Genomic DNA, 16,323 nt, shown 5'->3' with positions numbered 1-16,323 from the left:
CACTGTGGTCCTGTCTGAACACAGACAAAACCATAAACATTGTCCAAGCTCCAGAAATGACCAAACATCCCTCATTCTGGCTGATATGACTGATGACTGATTTCTAACCAACTACGGCTTCCATCTCCCTCCTTCTAGATAAGATATTGACACTCACAATAAGAATTACCCCAGATTTCTGACAACATCTAATTCAGATCAAAGCACTGATCCCTTAAATCCTCACAAAAATTAACTCACACTCAAATCCGTAAGACATTTCTAACACCCTTCTACTGAAAAGTCCCACAGTTCTCCATTGTGTTCTTTCTTGTTGCAATGAGTAATAAACACAATAAACTAGAGGTATGTTCCTGGTGGTTTTGGCTGGAGGGCATTGGCAGTTGGAATAGTTCAGTCATTTATTAAAAGGATCTCTCCTTCCCTCTTAACTTGAAGAGTCTGTATCAAGAGTTTCATTCTCCCAAGACAAATACATGGATGGACAACTGCTACGTTTCAGGGAATAGGGAAAAAAAAAAAAAAAGATTTTATTACAAACTAGTTTCCTTTATGACATTCAGAGTACATGTCATTATTGAACAGAAAAAATTTTCATAGCAATCACTTTTCTTATGATTTAGGAAATAATATTGGAATCATTATTCCCTGTCCTTGAGCATAGAGAATGTGACTCAGCTGGAGCTGGACTCACAAGGACTCAAGTACACACCAACTGGGCCCTGAGGTATAAAGACAATAGCTAAGATAATCTTGGAAAATATCTTTTAGGGAATCTTTCACATAAACCATTCAACCAGAACACAAAAGACTTTCCACGCTTGTCTTTTTCTGGTAGCATTTAGTGAATAGAAAATTTGTTGAACCAATGAAGACCTTCCTGAGTGTCTTTGCTGAAACCTGTACCAATGATTGTTAAGAAAGATGATTCAAAATGTAGGATCACAGTTTTTAGCCAATCTGAAGAGGTGAAGCTTTCAATGGTTTTGCCCATTTTGTAATGTTAATATATACTGATACCTCTGTAACGGTCCTTGGACTCGGGCAGACATGGCTCTGGCAGCATGCTTGTCCGTTTTCCCATTCTTACCTATTCTGTAATATTCCTTGGACTCGGGCAGACATGGCTGTAGCATCATGCTTGTCCATTTTCCCACTCTTGCCTGTTCTGTAATATTTCCTTGGATTTGGGCAGACATTAACTGTGGCATCATGCTTGTCCGATTTCCTACTTTTGCCTCTTTAAATATACACAGAATAAAACCTCCTTTTTGCTTTACTAAACTTTGTGATATTTTTACCCTCCAGCACTTAGAGCCCCTTTCAAGTCCTTGTTCCTGAGGCTGTAGATGAAAGGGTTCAGCATGGGGTAACCACTGTGTACATCACAGCAGCAGTGATGTCTTTCTCAGCTGAATGGATGGATGAAGGGTTCAAGTACACACCAATGATGGTGCCATAGAAGAGGGAAACCGCAGCCGGGTGGGAGCCACAGGTGGAAAAGGCTTTCCATTTTCCCTTTGTGGATGGGACTCTCAGGATAGCACAGGTGACACAAATGTAGGAAATCAGGATGCAAACAAGTGGGGTAATTATTATCACGGCCTCTCTCCTTCTAGATAAGATATTAACATGCCCAGTGAGAATTAGCCCTGCTTTGTGACAACACCTAATCCAGATCAAAGCACTGATGGTTTAAATTCTCACCAAAAATCACCTCACACTAGTTCAAATCTTGTAAATACTTTCTAACACCCTCCTACTAAGAAGTCCCAGGGTTGCCCAAAGACTGTGTTCTTTCTTGTTGTAATGCGTAATAAACCCATTAAACTAGAGGTGTATTCCTGAGGGTTTTGACAGAAGGACTTTGGCAGTTGGAATAGTCCAGTTATTTGGTAAAAGGATCTCTCCTTACACATTTTACCTGAAAAGTCTTTGTATCAGGAGATTCATTCTCACCAAGTAAATACAGGGATGAACCTCTTACAAAGGAAAACTGCTAGGTTTCACACAGTAGGAAAAGCAAATAGGATTTTATTAGATACCAGTTCCCCTCTATAATACTCAGAATCCATGTCAATATTGAACAGAAAAAATTTTCATGGCAATCATTTTTCTTAGAGCCTCTTTCATATCCTTGTTCCTGAGGCTGTAGATGAAAGGGTTCAGCATGGGGGTCACCACTGTGTACATCACAGTAGATGCAGTGTCTGTCTCAGCTGAGTGAGAAGATGAAGGGTTGAAATACAGAACAATGATGGTGCCATAGAAGAGTAAAACTACAGCCAGGTGGGAGCCACAGGTAGAGAAGGCTTTCCATCTTCCCTTTGTGGTTGGGACTCTCAGGACAGCAGAGGTGATACAAATGTAGGAAACCAGGATGCAAACAAATGGGATGATCAATATCAAGGCCCCCTCAGTAAGAATCATAATCTCATTGAGGTGTGTGTCAGAGCAGGAGAGTCTTAGGAGAGAAGTCACATCACAGAAGAAGTAGGGGATCATGTTGTCTGCACAGAATGAGAGGCGAGCCATCAGCAAGGTATGCAACAGAGCATTCAGATTAGCAATGATCCATGAGCCAGCAACCAGCAGGGCACAGAGCTGAGGGGTCATCTTTGTTGTGTAGTGTAAGGGGTGGCACACAGCAACAAAGCGGTCATAGGCCATCACAGCCAGGAGGAAACTGTCCATGTTTGCAAACACAATGAGAAAATACAGCTGTGTGAGACACCCAGAGAAGGAGATGGTCTGACTCCTGAGTATGTGACTGGTCAGCACCTTGGGGACACTGGTGGAGGAGAAGCAGACATCCACGAAGGACAGGTTGCTGAGGAAGAAGTACATGGGGGTGTGCAGGTGAGAGTCTGTGCTGATGGCCAGGATGATGAGCAGGTTTCCCAGGACTGTGGCCAGGTACATGCTCAGGAAGAGCACAAAGAGGAGGTGCTGCTGCTGGGGCTGCCTGGAGAGCCCCAGGAGGAGGAACTTGGAGACACTCGACTGGTTTTCCACTCTCATCGGCACAGACCCAAGTTAATACACAACAGCAAATTTAAAAACCTGCACATGGATGGTTAAGACAAGACAAATCAAGCTCCAGGATTGACTACATTGCAAAGCAATATAGTTGCTAGGATAAGATCTGTCCACCCTGCCTACACACCCAATTTACAACACTCAGTCCTAATGCTATTCCTACTGGACTCACTGACTCTTATTTTGTATATTTTATGTTAAAAAGCACACAGTCATATACATAGTCCAACTCTATTACTCTGTGTGTCTCTCTTACGTTTCCCAGTTCCATTCCCCAAATACTCAGTTGCTCCTAAAGAGACAAGAGAAACAGCTGACTATTACTGGGTTTATCGCAAGCTCCAGCTGATGGATTCAGGATTCCTACTATTGCTTCCTGGATCTGCAACATTTAGCAAAGCGAGTTATTAAACTTTACTCCTTCATAAATAAATTTGACATCTCCACTGCTATTATCTTACCTATTCATCTGTCAGTTTGTCATACTGTAGTGGCTTGGGTGTTGCTCTGATGCTGGATCAGAGACCACAGCCTTCAGTATGGATTATACCTCAACATAAAGAAAACAAAAACCCTCACAACTGGGCCAATAAACAACATTATGATAAATGGAGAAAATATTGAAGTTGTCAAGAATTTCATTTTACTTGGATCCACAATCAACACCCATGGAAGCAACAGTTGGGAAATCAAAGGACATATTTCTTTGGGCAAATCTGCAGCAAAAGACCTCTTAAAAGTGTGAAAAAGCAAAGATGTCATTTTCAAGACTAAAGTGCCCCTGACCCCAGCTATGGGGTTTTCAATTGCCTCATATGCATGAAAAAGCTGGACAATAAATAAGGAAGGCCGAAGAACTGATGTCTTTGAATTATGGTGTTGGTGAAGAATATTGAATATCATGGACTGCCAGAAGAAAGAACAAATCTGTCTTGGAAGAAGTGCAACCAGAATGCTCCTTAGAAGCGAAGGTGGCAAGACTTCATCTCATGTACTTTGGATATATTATCGGGAGGAACCAGTCCCTGGAGAAGGACATCATGCTTGGTAGAGGGTCAGCAAAAAAGAAAAGACCCTCAACAACACGGATTGACACAGTGGCTGCAACAATGGGCTCAAACTTAGAAATGATTGTAAGGATGGTTCACAACTGGGCAGTGTTTCCTTCATTTGTACATAGGGTTGCTGTGAGTCAGACCTGACTCTATGGAACCTAACAATATAACAACAACAACATAGTATTACCTGGGAGAAGTGGGTGCTGTCACTATGGAATGGCTAATGCTCCACTGTATTCTAAAGATGAGAAAGTTTTGGAAATAAAGACAAGTCCTGAGTGAGTGAAGTCAGGAAGTTCATGGCCTTGGCCCTGTGTGCAGGAAGGATGTTTGGGGCAATCACAGAGCAGGCATTTACAGAGGCTTCATGGCCACTGGGACCAGAGTTCCTGAGAGTCTCATTATAGACAAGCAGAAAGTAATTATGCCACCTACTTCCTAGTCCCTTTGGACCCAACAATGATGACAAAGAATGTTAGTTAACTCCTAGGTCAGAACTCGGAAATGAAGCAATCTGGGTGGAGACAATTCCCAAATAAAATTCCCTGGGGCCTCAAATCTCATCACCTTGCTGACTGTGCTGAGGTTTATACGTTTGGAAATTCCATTATTAGGACATTTTTCTTCTTGATTTCTAAGCTGAGAAACTGGGTGGATTATAGTGTTATCTCTTTAAGCCTGTTTTCTTCTCATGTCTGGTCATCTACTGCATGGACTCAGCGATGCCTTTGCCAATGGGAATGCTGGGGTGCACTATAAAGTTGTCCTTACTCCTTAAAGCATTTGGTGTGAAGGATAATCTGTGTGTAATGGGGTAGAGGGAAGAAGGGGAGATATCAGGAAGTGCATAACATCCCATGATTGATGAACTCCAAGCTCCTGGAGTAGATTTCTCTTGGGACATCTTCCCAACTCACAAGGGGTCACCTTATTCAGAGAGTGCCACCCTAATCCATAGATCTGCAAGTGTGTTTCTCCTTTCAAGGTCCTTATATTCTCATAGTGGAAACCCCCCCACCCCCACCCCAAAATGCAGACAACTGCTGGAGAAGGTAATACATGGCACATTGGGAGCATAGATCAAGCAATTCCATTGGGGTAGATGGAGAAGTGTAAAGAAAGACTTGAGTTTTAAATACAAATAGGTGCTTTTCAGAAAACAGAGGTCAGTTTGGGGAAGGAGGCTTGTGAAGATATTTAGGTAGAAGGAGGTAAGTGAGGCCATCAGGTAACCTAGCCTGTTGGAGAAGGAGCAATCAGGTTTGACTGGAGTTAGTGTGAGGATTAGAGCAGGGAAAGAAAAGTGAGGAGCAGATAGCAGATCACAGCATCACTGAAAGGAGGGTGTTCATACAGTTTCGTTTGCCTGGCAAGTCTGATTTTACCTCTAATTATTGATAAGCCTTCTTTTACCCAATCATTGTTTGGATGATAAATTTTATAGTCACCCCACAATAAGCCATATTAAAAAGTCTGGATTTTATCCTGGAATCAGAGGGACTGCCTTCAAAGACTGCAATCCCAGGAAGGATGTGATATGATTTGCATTGCAGAAAGGTCCCTGTGACTGCAGTGTGGTGAGTGGAATCAGAGAAGGGAAACTCTGAGCCATAGAGACCAATATTAAGTGTTGTCATAGTTCAGCCAGACGTGAGACCCTGAACGTGGTAAATGGGGACTATCATGAAGGATGCTAAGGAGGTAGAGTGCAGAGCACTTAGTGGCTGACTGATCGGCTATGTGGGCTGAAAGAGAGTGTAAGGTGATACCCAACACAGTGGTACCATCAACTGGGATAGGCAATGCAAGCTGAAGAGAGGTATGAGGTGTGTTTGCCCATGTGGGGGCAGGTTGTGTGCTGATGGAGGCAACAGGAAATGTCGGGTGTGAAGCTGTAAGACATCCAGGTGGAGGAGCCCAAGAGTTGAGTATTATGGGTCTACAGTCATGGCAAACAGGTTTCAGCTGAGCGTCCAGACTAAGTCCGACTAGGAAGAAGGACCCGGTGGTCTACTTCTGAAAAGAATTAGCTAGTGGAAACCTTGTGAATAGCAGCGGAACATTGTCTGATATAGTGCCGAAAGATGAGCCCCTCGGGTTGGAAGGCACTCAAAATACGATAGAGAAGAGCTGCCTCCTCAAAGTAGAGTCGACCTTAATGATGTGGGTGGAGTCAAGCTTTAGGGACCTTCATTTGCTGATGTGACACAACTCAAAATGAGATGAAACAGCTGCAAATATCCACTAATAATTGGAACATGGAATGTACGAAGTATGAATATAGGAAGATTGGAAATCATCAAAAATGAAATGGAATGCATAAATATTGATGTCCTAGGCATTAGTGAGCTTAAATGGACCGGTATTGGCCATTTTGACTCCGATAACCATATGGTTCACTATGCTAGGAATGACAAATTGAGGAGGAATGGTGTTGCATTCATCCTCAAAAAGAACATTTCAAGATCTATCCTGAAGTACAACACTGACAGTGATAAGATAATATCCATATGCCTAAAAGGAAGACCAGTTAATACAACTATTATTCAAATTTATGCACCAACCACTAAGGCCAAAGATGAAGAAATTGAAGACTTTTACCAACTTCAGCAGTCTGAAAGTGATCTAACATGACATCAGGATGCATTGATAATTACTGGTGATTGGAATGTGAAAGTTGGAGACAAAGAACTGGTAGTTAGAAAATATGGCCTTGGTGATAGAAACAATGCTGAGATCCCATGACAGAATTTTGCAAAAACCTTTTTCACCAGCATGAACTGTGACTATACATGTGGACCTTGCCAGATGAATACACAAGTATCAAATCAACTATGTCTGTGGAAAGAGATGATGGAAAAGCTCAATATCATCAGTCAGAACAAGGCCAGGGGCCCAAAACAGACCATCAATTGCTCATATGCAAGTTAAGTTGAAACTGAAGAATATTAGAACAAGTCCACGAGAGACAAAGTACAACACTGAATATATCCCACCTGAATTTAGAGACCATCTCAAGAATAGATTTGATGCACTGAACACTAATGACTAAAGACCAGAAGAGTTGTGGAATGACATCAAGGACATCATACATGAAGAAAGCAGGAGGTCATTAAAAAGACAGGAAAGAAAGACCAAAATGGATGTCAGAAGAGATTCTGAAACTTGCTCTTTAACGTCACGTAGCTAAAGCAAACAGCAGAAAAGATGAAGTAAAAGAGCTGAACAGAAGATTTCAAAGGGCAACTCGAGAAGACAAAGTAAAATATTATAATGACATGTGCAAAGACCTGGAGGTAGAAAACCAAAGGGAAGAACACACTCAGCATTTCTCAACCTGAAAAAACTGAAGAAAAAATTCAAGCCTCAATTTGCAATATTGAAGGATCCTACGGGGAAAATATTAAATGACGCAGGAAGCATCAAAAGAAGATGGAAAGAATACACAGAGTCACCATACCAAAAAGAATTGGTCGACATTCAACCATATAATCAAGAACTGATGGTACTGAAAGGAAGAAGTCTAAGCTGCACTGAAGGCACTAGCAAAAAACAAGGCTCCAGGAATTGACGGAATACCAATTGAGATGTTCCAACAAATGGATGCAGTGCTGGAAGTGCTTGCTCTTCTATGCCAAGAAATTTGGAAGACAGCTACCTGGCCAACTGACTGGAAGAGATCCATATTTATGCCTATTCCCACAAAAGGTGATCTAACCGAATGCAGAGATTATTGAGAAATATCATTAATATCACACAGAAGTAAAATTTTGCTGAAGATCATTCAAAAGCCATTGTAGCAATATATCAACAGGAAACTGCCAGAAATTCAAGCTGGATTCAGAAGAGGATATGGAATGAGGGATATCATTGCTGATGTCAGATGGGTCCTGGCTGAAAGCAGAGAATACCAGAAAGATGTTTACCTGTGTTTTATTGACTATGCAAAGGCATTCCACTGTGTGAATCATAATAAATTATGGAGAACATTGCGAAGAATGGGAATTCCAGAACACTTAATTGTGCTCATGAGGAACCTGTACACAGATCAAGAGGCAGTTGTTTGGACAGAACAAGGGAATACTGCGTAGTTTAAAGTCAGGAAAGGTGTGCATCAGGGTTGTATCCTTTCACCATACCTATTCAATCTATGCTACCAATTATGCTGAGCAAATAATCTGAGAAGATGGACTGTATGAAGAAGAACGGGGCATCAGGATTGGAGGAAGACTCATTAACAACCTTCATTACGCAGATGACACAACCTTGCTTGCTGAAAGTGAAGAGGACTCGAAGCACTTACTGATGAACATCAAAGACCACAGCCTTCAGTATGGATTACACCTCAATGTAAAGAAAACAAAAATTCTTACAACTGGACCAATAAGCAACATCATGGTAAATGGAGAAAAGATTGAAGTTGTCAACGATTTCATTTTACTTGGATTCACAATCAATACCCATGGAAGCCGCACTCAAGAAATTAAAAGACGCATTGCATTAGGCAAATCTGCTACAAAAGACCTCTTTAAAGTGTAGAAAAGCAAAGATGTCACCTTGAAAACTAAGCTGCGCCTGACCCACGCTATGGGTGTTTTCGATCACCTCATATGCATGCTAAAGCTGGACGATGAATAAGGAAGACTGAAGAAGAATTGATGCCTTTGAATTGTGGTATTGGTGAAGAATATTGATTATACCATGGACTGGCAAAAGAACGAACAAATCTATCTTGGAAGAAGTACAATCAGAATGCTCCTTAGAAGCAAGGATGGTAGGACTACGTCTCACATGCTTTGGACATGTTATCAGGAGGGATCAGTCCCTGGAGAAGGACATCATGCTTGGTAAAGTAGAGGGCCAGCGAAAAAGAGAAAGGCCCTCAACAAGATGGATTGACACAGTGGCTGCAAGAATGGGCTCAAGCATAACAATGATTGTGAGGATTGTGAGTATTGCACAGGACTGGGCAGTGTTTCATTTTGTTGTACGTAAGGTTGCTATGAGTCAGAACTGACTCGATGGCACCTAACAAAAACAACAGTCAGGGGGACTTCTGATGGGTATGGGTTTAGAAGTCACCACATCAGGTTCAGTTATAAACGTGAAAGTGGATGTAATTGTCCAGGGAGAGAGTGGAGAGTGAGATGGAAGAAGTCCAAGAATAAAACTCAGAAGGACAGGACACATATGGGATGATAGGTGAGGCGGTGACAAAATAAATGGAACAAGGAGACAGGGAGCAAGGAGATAATAGTTTTTAAGGCTCTAATAGACATGTAAGTTTTAAAAAGAAACTAATTGTAAACAATGCTAAATGCATGAGAAATCAAGTAAGGTTAGTGGATAGTATCACTGTATTTTGTAGAATTATATTTTCAGTAAACTACTAAATGATGTTTTCAATAAACAGTGATATGGCAAATGGTCTAGGTAGCTAAACTTTGGTCAGGCAGCATGATGTAGCTGTTCTTTTTCATTGTGGTTGTCTTAGTTTCTTAGTATTTCTACAACAGAACTAGACAAGTGAGGGCTTTAACAAACAGAAGTTTATTTTCTCACAGTTTAGGCGGCTACAAGTCTGGATTTAGGGTGCTGGCTTTAGGGGAAGGCTTTCTGTCTCTCTTGCCTCTTTTTTGCTTTTGTTCCTCCGTTCCTTGGGGATTTTCATGTGGCGTTGCATCTATCTCCCCCCATTCGTGCTTGCTTGCTTCTATTCCTAATCTACTCTTTTTACATCTCAAAAGTGATTGGTTTAAAACACACTTTACACCGAGATGGCCTCATTGAAATAACAAAGAAGATCGTTTTCCCAAACAGGATCACATCCACAGGTATAGGGGTTAGGATTTACAACATATATTTTTGAGGGACACAATTCAATCCATAATGGTAACCATGCAGTTGTTACTGATGTTAAGATGTTGTCTCAGCTTGGGTTCTCCAAAAACACATGCTAAGGTGGTGTTTGGGGTACTAAATGATTACCAGAGATCAACACCTGTGGAAGAAGGAGTTGGAAGCAGGACTGTGGGATGAGAAAAGTAAAACTCCAATGCAGACTCCACACAGCCATGGCTTTTCTTAGGAGTGTACGTCTATGTCTTCTGTATTCTCTTATTGACACAGAAATCATTCTGTAAAACACTCTTAAAAATACATCTTAGAGTTCTTTCTATGTAAGAACGTACAAATCTGTATTCATTTTAGTGGATGTATTGGATTCCCTTATAAGGATGAACAATAATCTATCGGTTCCCTTTGATGGATACCTGGGCTCTTTCAGGTGTTACGTCTGTGTGTTTACAACAATAAAATTCTTGTACCTGTAGGTTGACGTAGTTTTACAAGAATAATTTACCAGATACTGCAAAGTATTGTGAAGTCTCCTCCCCCTACAAAAAATTAAAAAAAAAAAAGCCCAGTATTGGCACAATAATAAAAACACATTGATGTAGCAGAACAGAGAGGATAAAAACATATCTATCTCTATTTCTATATAGATATATATGAATTTACAGAGTTGTTCAGAGGATGTACTTGGTCATGGAGTTGGATATGTCTCAATCCTGGCTCCATCATGACTTACTGCAGGACTCTGACCAATCACTGAATCTCTCTAAACCTGGGATGTCTTGAGTGGGGAAGATAAGGATACTTACCTCATTGCCATGATTATTAAAATAGATACCTTAGAGAAAGGACTTGGTCAACTGCCTGGAACATGATAAGTTTTCAATATGTATTCCACATCATAGCATTTTGCAAATGGTAAAAGTGGTGCTACAGATCATTCAGGAAAGGGAAGATCATTAAAAATGAACTGAGACAATTTGATATATATTTGAGAAAATGAAATTATATTGATTGTGGATTTATTTAAAAGTTAAACCTAAAAGCTAGAAGAAAATGTAGCTAAAGATTTAAATAATGACAGAAAGGGGAGGGAAAGATAAACTGTAAGAGAAGTGGAGAAACCACAAAAGAAATGCTTGCTAGTGGTGATTACATAAAATTTTAATTATTTTATATACCCAAAACACCATTAACGAGACCAAAAGTCCAAGTATAAACTGGCAGAAGCATTTTGCATCATTTGTGAAAAGATGTCTGACATAATAAATATTATTTAACAATTTATTACTGAATCAGTGTTTTTTAAACTCATAAATAAGAAAAAACTTAAGTGAAAAACAGTTAAAGCACAGAATGGACAATTTAAAAGAATAAGTGAAAAAGTTTGTTCTCGTTGGCAAAAAGAAAGGAAATGGAAATTGAAGCATATACGCAAATTGAAACAAAAATTCAGTATTGTTTTATTTAATAAATTGGCAAAATATTAAAATGCCAGGGCTGATAAGAGTGTGGTGAGAAGGCAATCTCATATCTTGCTGTTAGGAAATAATTTGATAAAAACTTTCTGGAACCCATGAGTACAGTGCTATTAAAAAAAAAACACAACTATATGAGATCAAAAGGTCACCAATAACTCTAAAGCAAAGACGAGAAGATAAGCGTGCAGAGAAACCAGAGTACTGGAAATGAAACAACCAGAACACAATGAAAGAGAATGCTGACACATTGTGAAAAATGTAACTAACATCACTGAACAATTTGTATAAAAAGAAAAAAATCAAACCTGTGGCCGTCCAGTAGATTCCAATTCATAGCACCTTACAGGACAGGGTAGAACTGCCCCATAGGGCTTCCAAGGAGCAGCTTGGTGGATTCGAACTGCCAACCTTTTGGTTAGCAGCCAAGCTCTTAACTACTGGGCCACCCGGGCTCCCTGTAAGTGTTATAGCCTTGGAAACCCTGTAGGGCAGTTCTATTCTGTCCTATAGGGCGACGGTAACGGTTTTTTCCCGCCCCCCCTTCAATTCAAGTATATAAACAGCCCTGGTGACACAGTGGTACACAGTACTTAAGTGGCCGGCTGCTAACCAAATGGGCAACAGTTCAAACCCACCAGCCACTCCGTGGGTGGTGTGGCAGTTGGCTCCCATAAAGTTTCCCATAATCTGTTGCCTCCGGTGAATTCCATCTCATAACGAGCCCAAAGGTAGAATTGTCCCATAGGGTTTACCAAGGAGCGACTGGAGGATTTGAATTGCTGACCTTTTGGTTAGCAGCAGAGCTCTTAACCACTGGGCCACCAGGGCTCCTCAGTAACCTTATGGGGCAGTCGTCCTACTCTGTCCTATGGGGTCACTATAAGTTAGAGTAGACGCGTAGGCAACAAGTATTCAGATATATATTTCTAAGCACGTTTTAGAATTTTATGTTTCGTGAATTAATGTTAATGATAAAACAGGATACAAAACTTAGATGTTCACGGGAAACATGACCAAGGATACTCAGATAAAATAGATTTTATAAACTAGAAAATTATTAGAATTAATTATGAATCCAAAACTGGTTCAGAAGAAATAAATAGTACAAGTCTCTACCAAAAGTGATCAAGAAAAATATGAATAATGTTAGAAACAAAAAGAATAGTAATAAATATAAAAAGATTTTAAAACATATATAGAAATACTAGACACAGTCACATGTTAATACATTTGAAAACTTAGTGAAGTATATGATTTTCTGTAAAAATGTAAAGGTAGCAAAAACTAACATACATGAAATAAAAAGTAATATAGTTTACTAAGCGAGGGAGATGTTTAAAAACATCACCCCTTCTCTCTTCCCACATCCCCCTACCCTTTTCACATGCCCACATACAAACGAAAGGCTGGTGATTTCTTTCAAACTTTCAAGGAACAGGCACTTTCTATCATATTATGAAGAATTCATGGATATATAGACTAAGTATTGAAAACACTACCATGTATTCTTTAAGGCAAATATCTTAATACACAAATCTGATAAGTATAAAAAGAAAATCATATGTTAAACTCAGAAAAAGCCTCTGATTCTGATTTCTACCAGTTTTCACACAAGGTGTCATCTTGCCCATCTCTCTGAAATGACAAATTAAGAAAAACTACCTTATTTTCCTCTTTCCTCCTCAAAATCTGGAGCATCCTGTTCAGTGGTGTTTTGTGCAGTATCAAAGATTTCTCAATTTTTTATTTCCCATAATTGTTTTCAAAATAAATTTAAAAAATCACATTTTAAATGCTACTTCCATTATGTTTTAATGCAGAAACAAACTACTAGTGAGTAAATTTTGCTAAAGGAATTGGATGGAAATATAATAGGCAGTAAAATAAAAAAAGTGGAGATTATATAGAAATTTGGAAAAAGTTTATTATAAAATGAAAGTGGAAAGCCAAGATATAAATTAGGGTCTTCGTACAAATACCTGAGCACATTGACAGAAGGCAAGAAAAAGCTGAAGTTGCCATGGCTGGGCATTGAGATTGAGGAAGTTAGTTCTTTCTTGTTTAAATTACCCATATTCCTGCTGTTATGTTGTATGATACATAAAGCTCAGGTTAAAAGATGAGAATATTAGCTCAAATGCCTGGCAGAGTTAGGACTTTCTGGAACCCTAAATGAACCCTTCCCCTGTTGAACCTAGAGAAATTCACAGAACATCAGTATCAGACAAGGTCACTCTGTGACCATGGCAGATCAAGACAAAACAAGACCACTGTGCTCATGTCTGAACACAGACAAAACCATCAACATTGTGCAAGCCACAGAAATGACCAAACATCCCCATCCTGGTTGATATAAGTGATGGCTGATTGCTTACAAATTACAGCCTTCCCTTCCCTCTAGTCTTCCCTCCTTCTAGATAAGATATTGACGTGCCCAATAAGAATTACCCTGGTTTTCTGACAATATCTAATCCAGATCAAAGCCATGATTCCTTAAATCCTCGCTAAAACCACTCACTCTCAATTCCTAAAAGACCTTTCTAACACCCGCCTAAGAAGTCCTAAAGTTCTCCATTGAGGGTGTTCTTTCTTGTTGTAATGAGTAATAAACACAACAAACTCAAGGTGTGTTCCTGGTGGTTTTGGCTAGAGGGCATTGACAGTTGGAATAGTTTGGTCATTTGATAAAAGGATCTCTCTTTCCCTCTTTAACTTGAAGAGTTTGTATCAAGAGTTTCATTCTCCCAAGACAAATACATGGATGGACAACTGCTATGTTCAAGACAATAGGAAAACAATATATATATATTTTATTACAAGATAGTTTATGACTTTCAGAGTCCATATCATTATTGAACACAAAAATTTTCATAGAAATCACTTTTTTTAGGGCGTCTTTCAAGTCTTTGTTCCTGAGGCTGTAGATGAAAGGGTTCAGCATGGGGGTCAGCACTGTGTACATCACAGCAGCAGCGATGTCTTTCTCAGTTGAGTGGGTGGATGAAGGGTTGAAGTACACAGCAATGATGGTGCCATAGAACAGGGAAACCACAGCCAGATGGGAGCCACAGGTGGAGAAGGCTTTCCATTTTCCCTTTGTGGATGGGACTCTTAGGACAGCACAGGTGACGCAAATGTAGGAAACCAGGATGCAAACAAATGGGGTGATCATTATCAGGGCCCCCACAGTAAGAATCATCATCTCACTGATGTGTGTGTCAGAGCAGGAGAGTCTCAGAAGAGGAGTCAGATCACAGAAGAAGTGGGGGATCGTGTTGTCTGCACAGAATGAGAGTCAAGCCATCAGCAGGGTATGCAACGGAGCATTTGGATGGGCAATGACCCATGACCCAGTGACCAGCAAGGCACAGAGCTGAGGGGTCATCTTTGTTGTGTAGTGTAAGGGGTGGCACACAGCAACAAAGCAGTCATAGGCCATCACAGCCAGGAGGAAATGGTCCGTGTCCACGATCACAATGAGAAAATACATCTGTATGAGACACTCAGTGAAGGAGATGGTCTGACTTCCTGAAGGAGATGGTCTGACTTCCGAGTGTGTGGTTGGCCAGCACCTTGGGGACGATGGTAGAGGTAAAACAGATGTCCACAAAGGACAGGTTGCTGAAGAAGAAGTACATGGGGGTGTGCAGGCGGGAGTCTGTGCTGACGGCCAGGATGATGAGCAGGTTTCCCAGGACTGTGGCCAGGTACATGCTCAGGAAGAGAACAAAGAGCAGCAGCAGCTGCTGGGGCTGCATGGAGAGCCCCAGGAGGAGGAACTCGGAGACACTTGACCAGTTTTCCCCGCTCATGGACATAGAACCAGGTTAATGCACAACTGCAAATTCAGAAACCTACACATGGATGGTAAAGATATGAGAAATCAAGCTCCAGGATGGACCATATTGCAAATCAATTGATAGAATTGCTGAGACAAGGTCTGTCCACCCTACCTACACACCCGATTTCCAACACTCAGTTTTGATGCTATTCTTACTGGACTCACTGACTCTTGTTTTGCATATTTAACATTGAAAACACACAGGAATATACACAGCCCAATTCTGTGACTATATGTGTCTCTGTTTACATTTTTCAGTTCCCAGCCCCAACTCCTTTATAGCTCATAAAGAAAAGAGAAACAACTGATTACTGCTGAGTTTATCTCAAGGTCTAGCTGATGGATTCAGGACTTCTACTATGGATACCTTGACCTGGAAGATTTAGCAAAGGGAGTTCCTAAAAGAATTTCATATCTTAGAAAACAAATATTTATATCTCTGCTGTAATCTTACCTGGGGGAGGTTGGTGATGTAGTGATCAAGTTTTCTTCACCTCTGCATATCTGGCCAATGCTTCTCTTTATGGTGAGAATTGGAAAATCTTGGAGATATAGGCAAGTCCTGAGCATATGAGGAGCAGGTGTTCATAGTCTTGGTTGTCCTCTCTGCAGGAAGGATGTTTGAGGGGAATCACAGAGCAAGCATTTATAGGCATCTCCATGGCCACCAGGACCACACTCCCTGAGAGCCTCATTAGAGACAAGGAGAGACTAATTGTCCCACCTACCTTTTGCCCCTTTGGACCAAACAATAACGACATAGAACATTATCTAAAACTTGGAGATGAAACCATCTTGGTGGAGACAAGTCCCGAATGGAATTTCCTGGGACCTCAAATTTCATCACCTTTATGATGTAGGCTTAAGTCTATGGGTTTGGAAATTCAGTTATTAAAATACTTTTTTCTTACTCTCTTAGCTCAGAAACTTGAGTTATTGCAGTGTTTTCTGTGTAACCTTATTTTCCCCTCGTTTCTGGTCATCTACTGCATAGACTGAGTGATGCCTTTGCCAACGTGGCTACTGCATTATAGAGTTGTCCCTAATCCTT

The 16,323-nt window shown here is 40.5% G+C and overlaps 1 protein-coding gene and 1 pseudogene across 1 annotated transcript; both read right to left on the bottom strand.

The window, feature by feature from the left end:
* Positions 1 to 2,076: 2,076 nt before the first annotated feature.
* Positions 2,077 to 3,021, bottom strand: LOC105756119 (olfactory receptor 1361-like). Its single transcript, XM_012554617.1, has one exon. The coding sequence runs from the start codon at positions 3,019 to 3,021 to the stop codon at positions 2,077 to 2,079; it is 945 nt and encodes a 314-aa protein (XP_012410071.1).
* A 7,032-nt stretch (positions 3,022 to 10,053) lies between these two features.
* LOC105756118 (olfactory receptor 1361-like) lies at positions 10,054 to 15,249 on the bottom strand (annotated as a pseudogene).
* Positions 15,250 to 16,323: the final 1,074 nt, after the last annotated feature.

The sequence above is a fragment of the Trichechus manatus genome, unplaced genomic scaffold (assembly GCF_000243295.1).
Source record: "Trichechus manatus latirostris isolate Lorelei unplaced genomic scaffold, TriManLat1.0 scaffold00024, whole genome shotgun sequence".
NCBI classification, from domain to species: domain Eukaryota; kingdom Metazoa; phylum Chordata; class Mammalia; order Sirenia; family Trichechidae; genus Trichechus; species Trichechus manatus.
The sequence above is the reverse complement of the archived record's forward strand: the minus strand, read 5'-3'. Positions and strand labels throughout refer to the sequence as shown.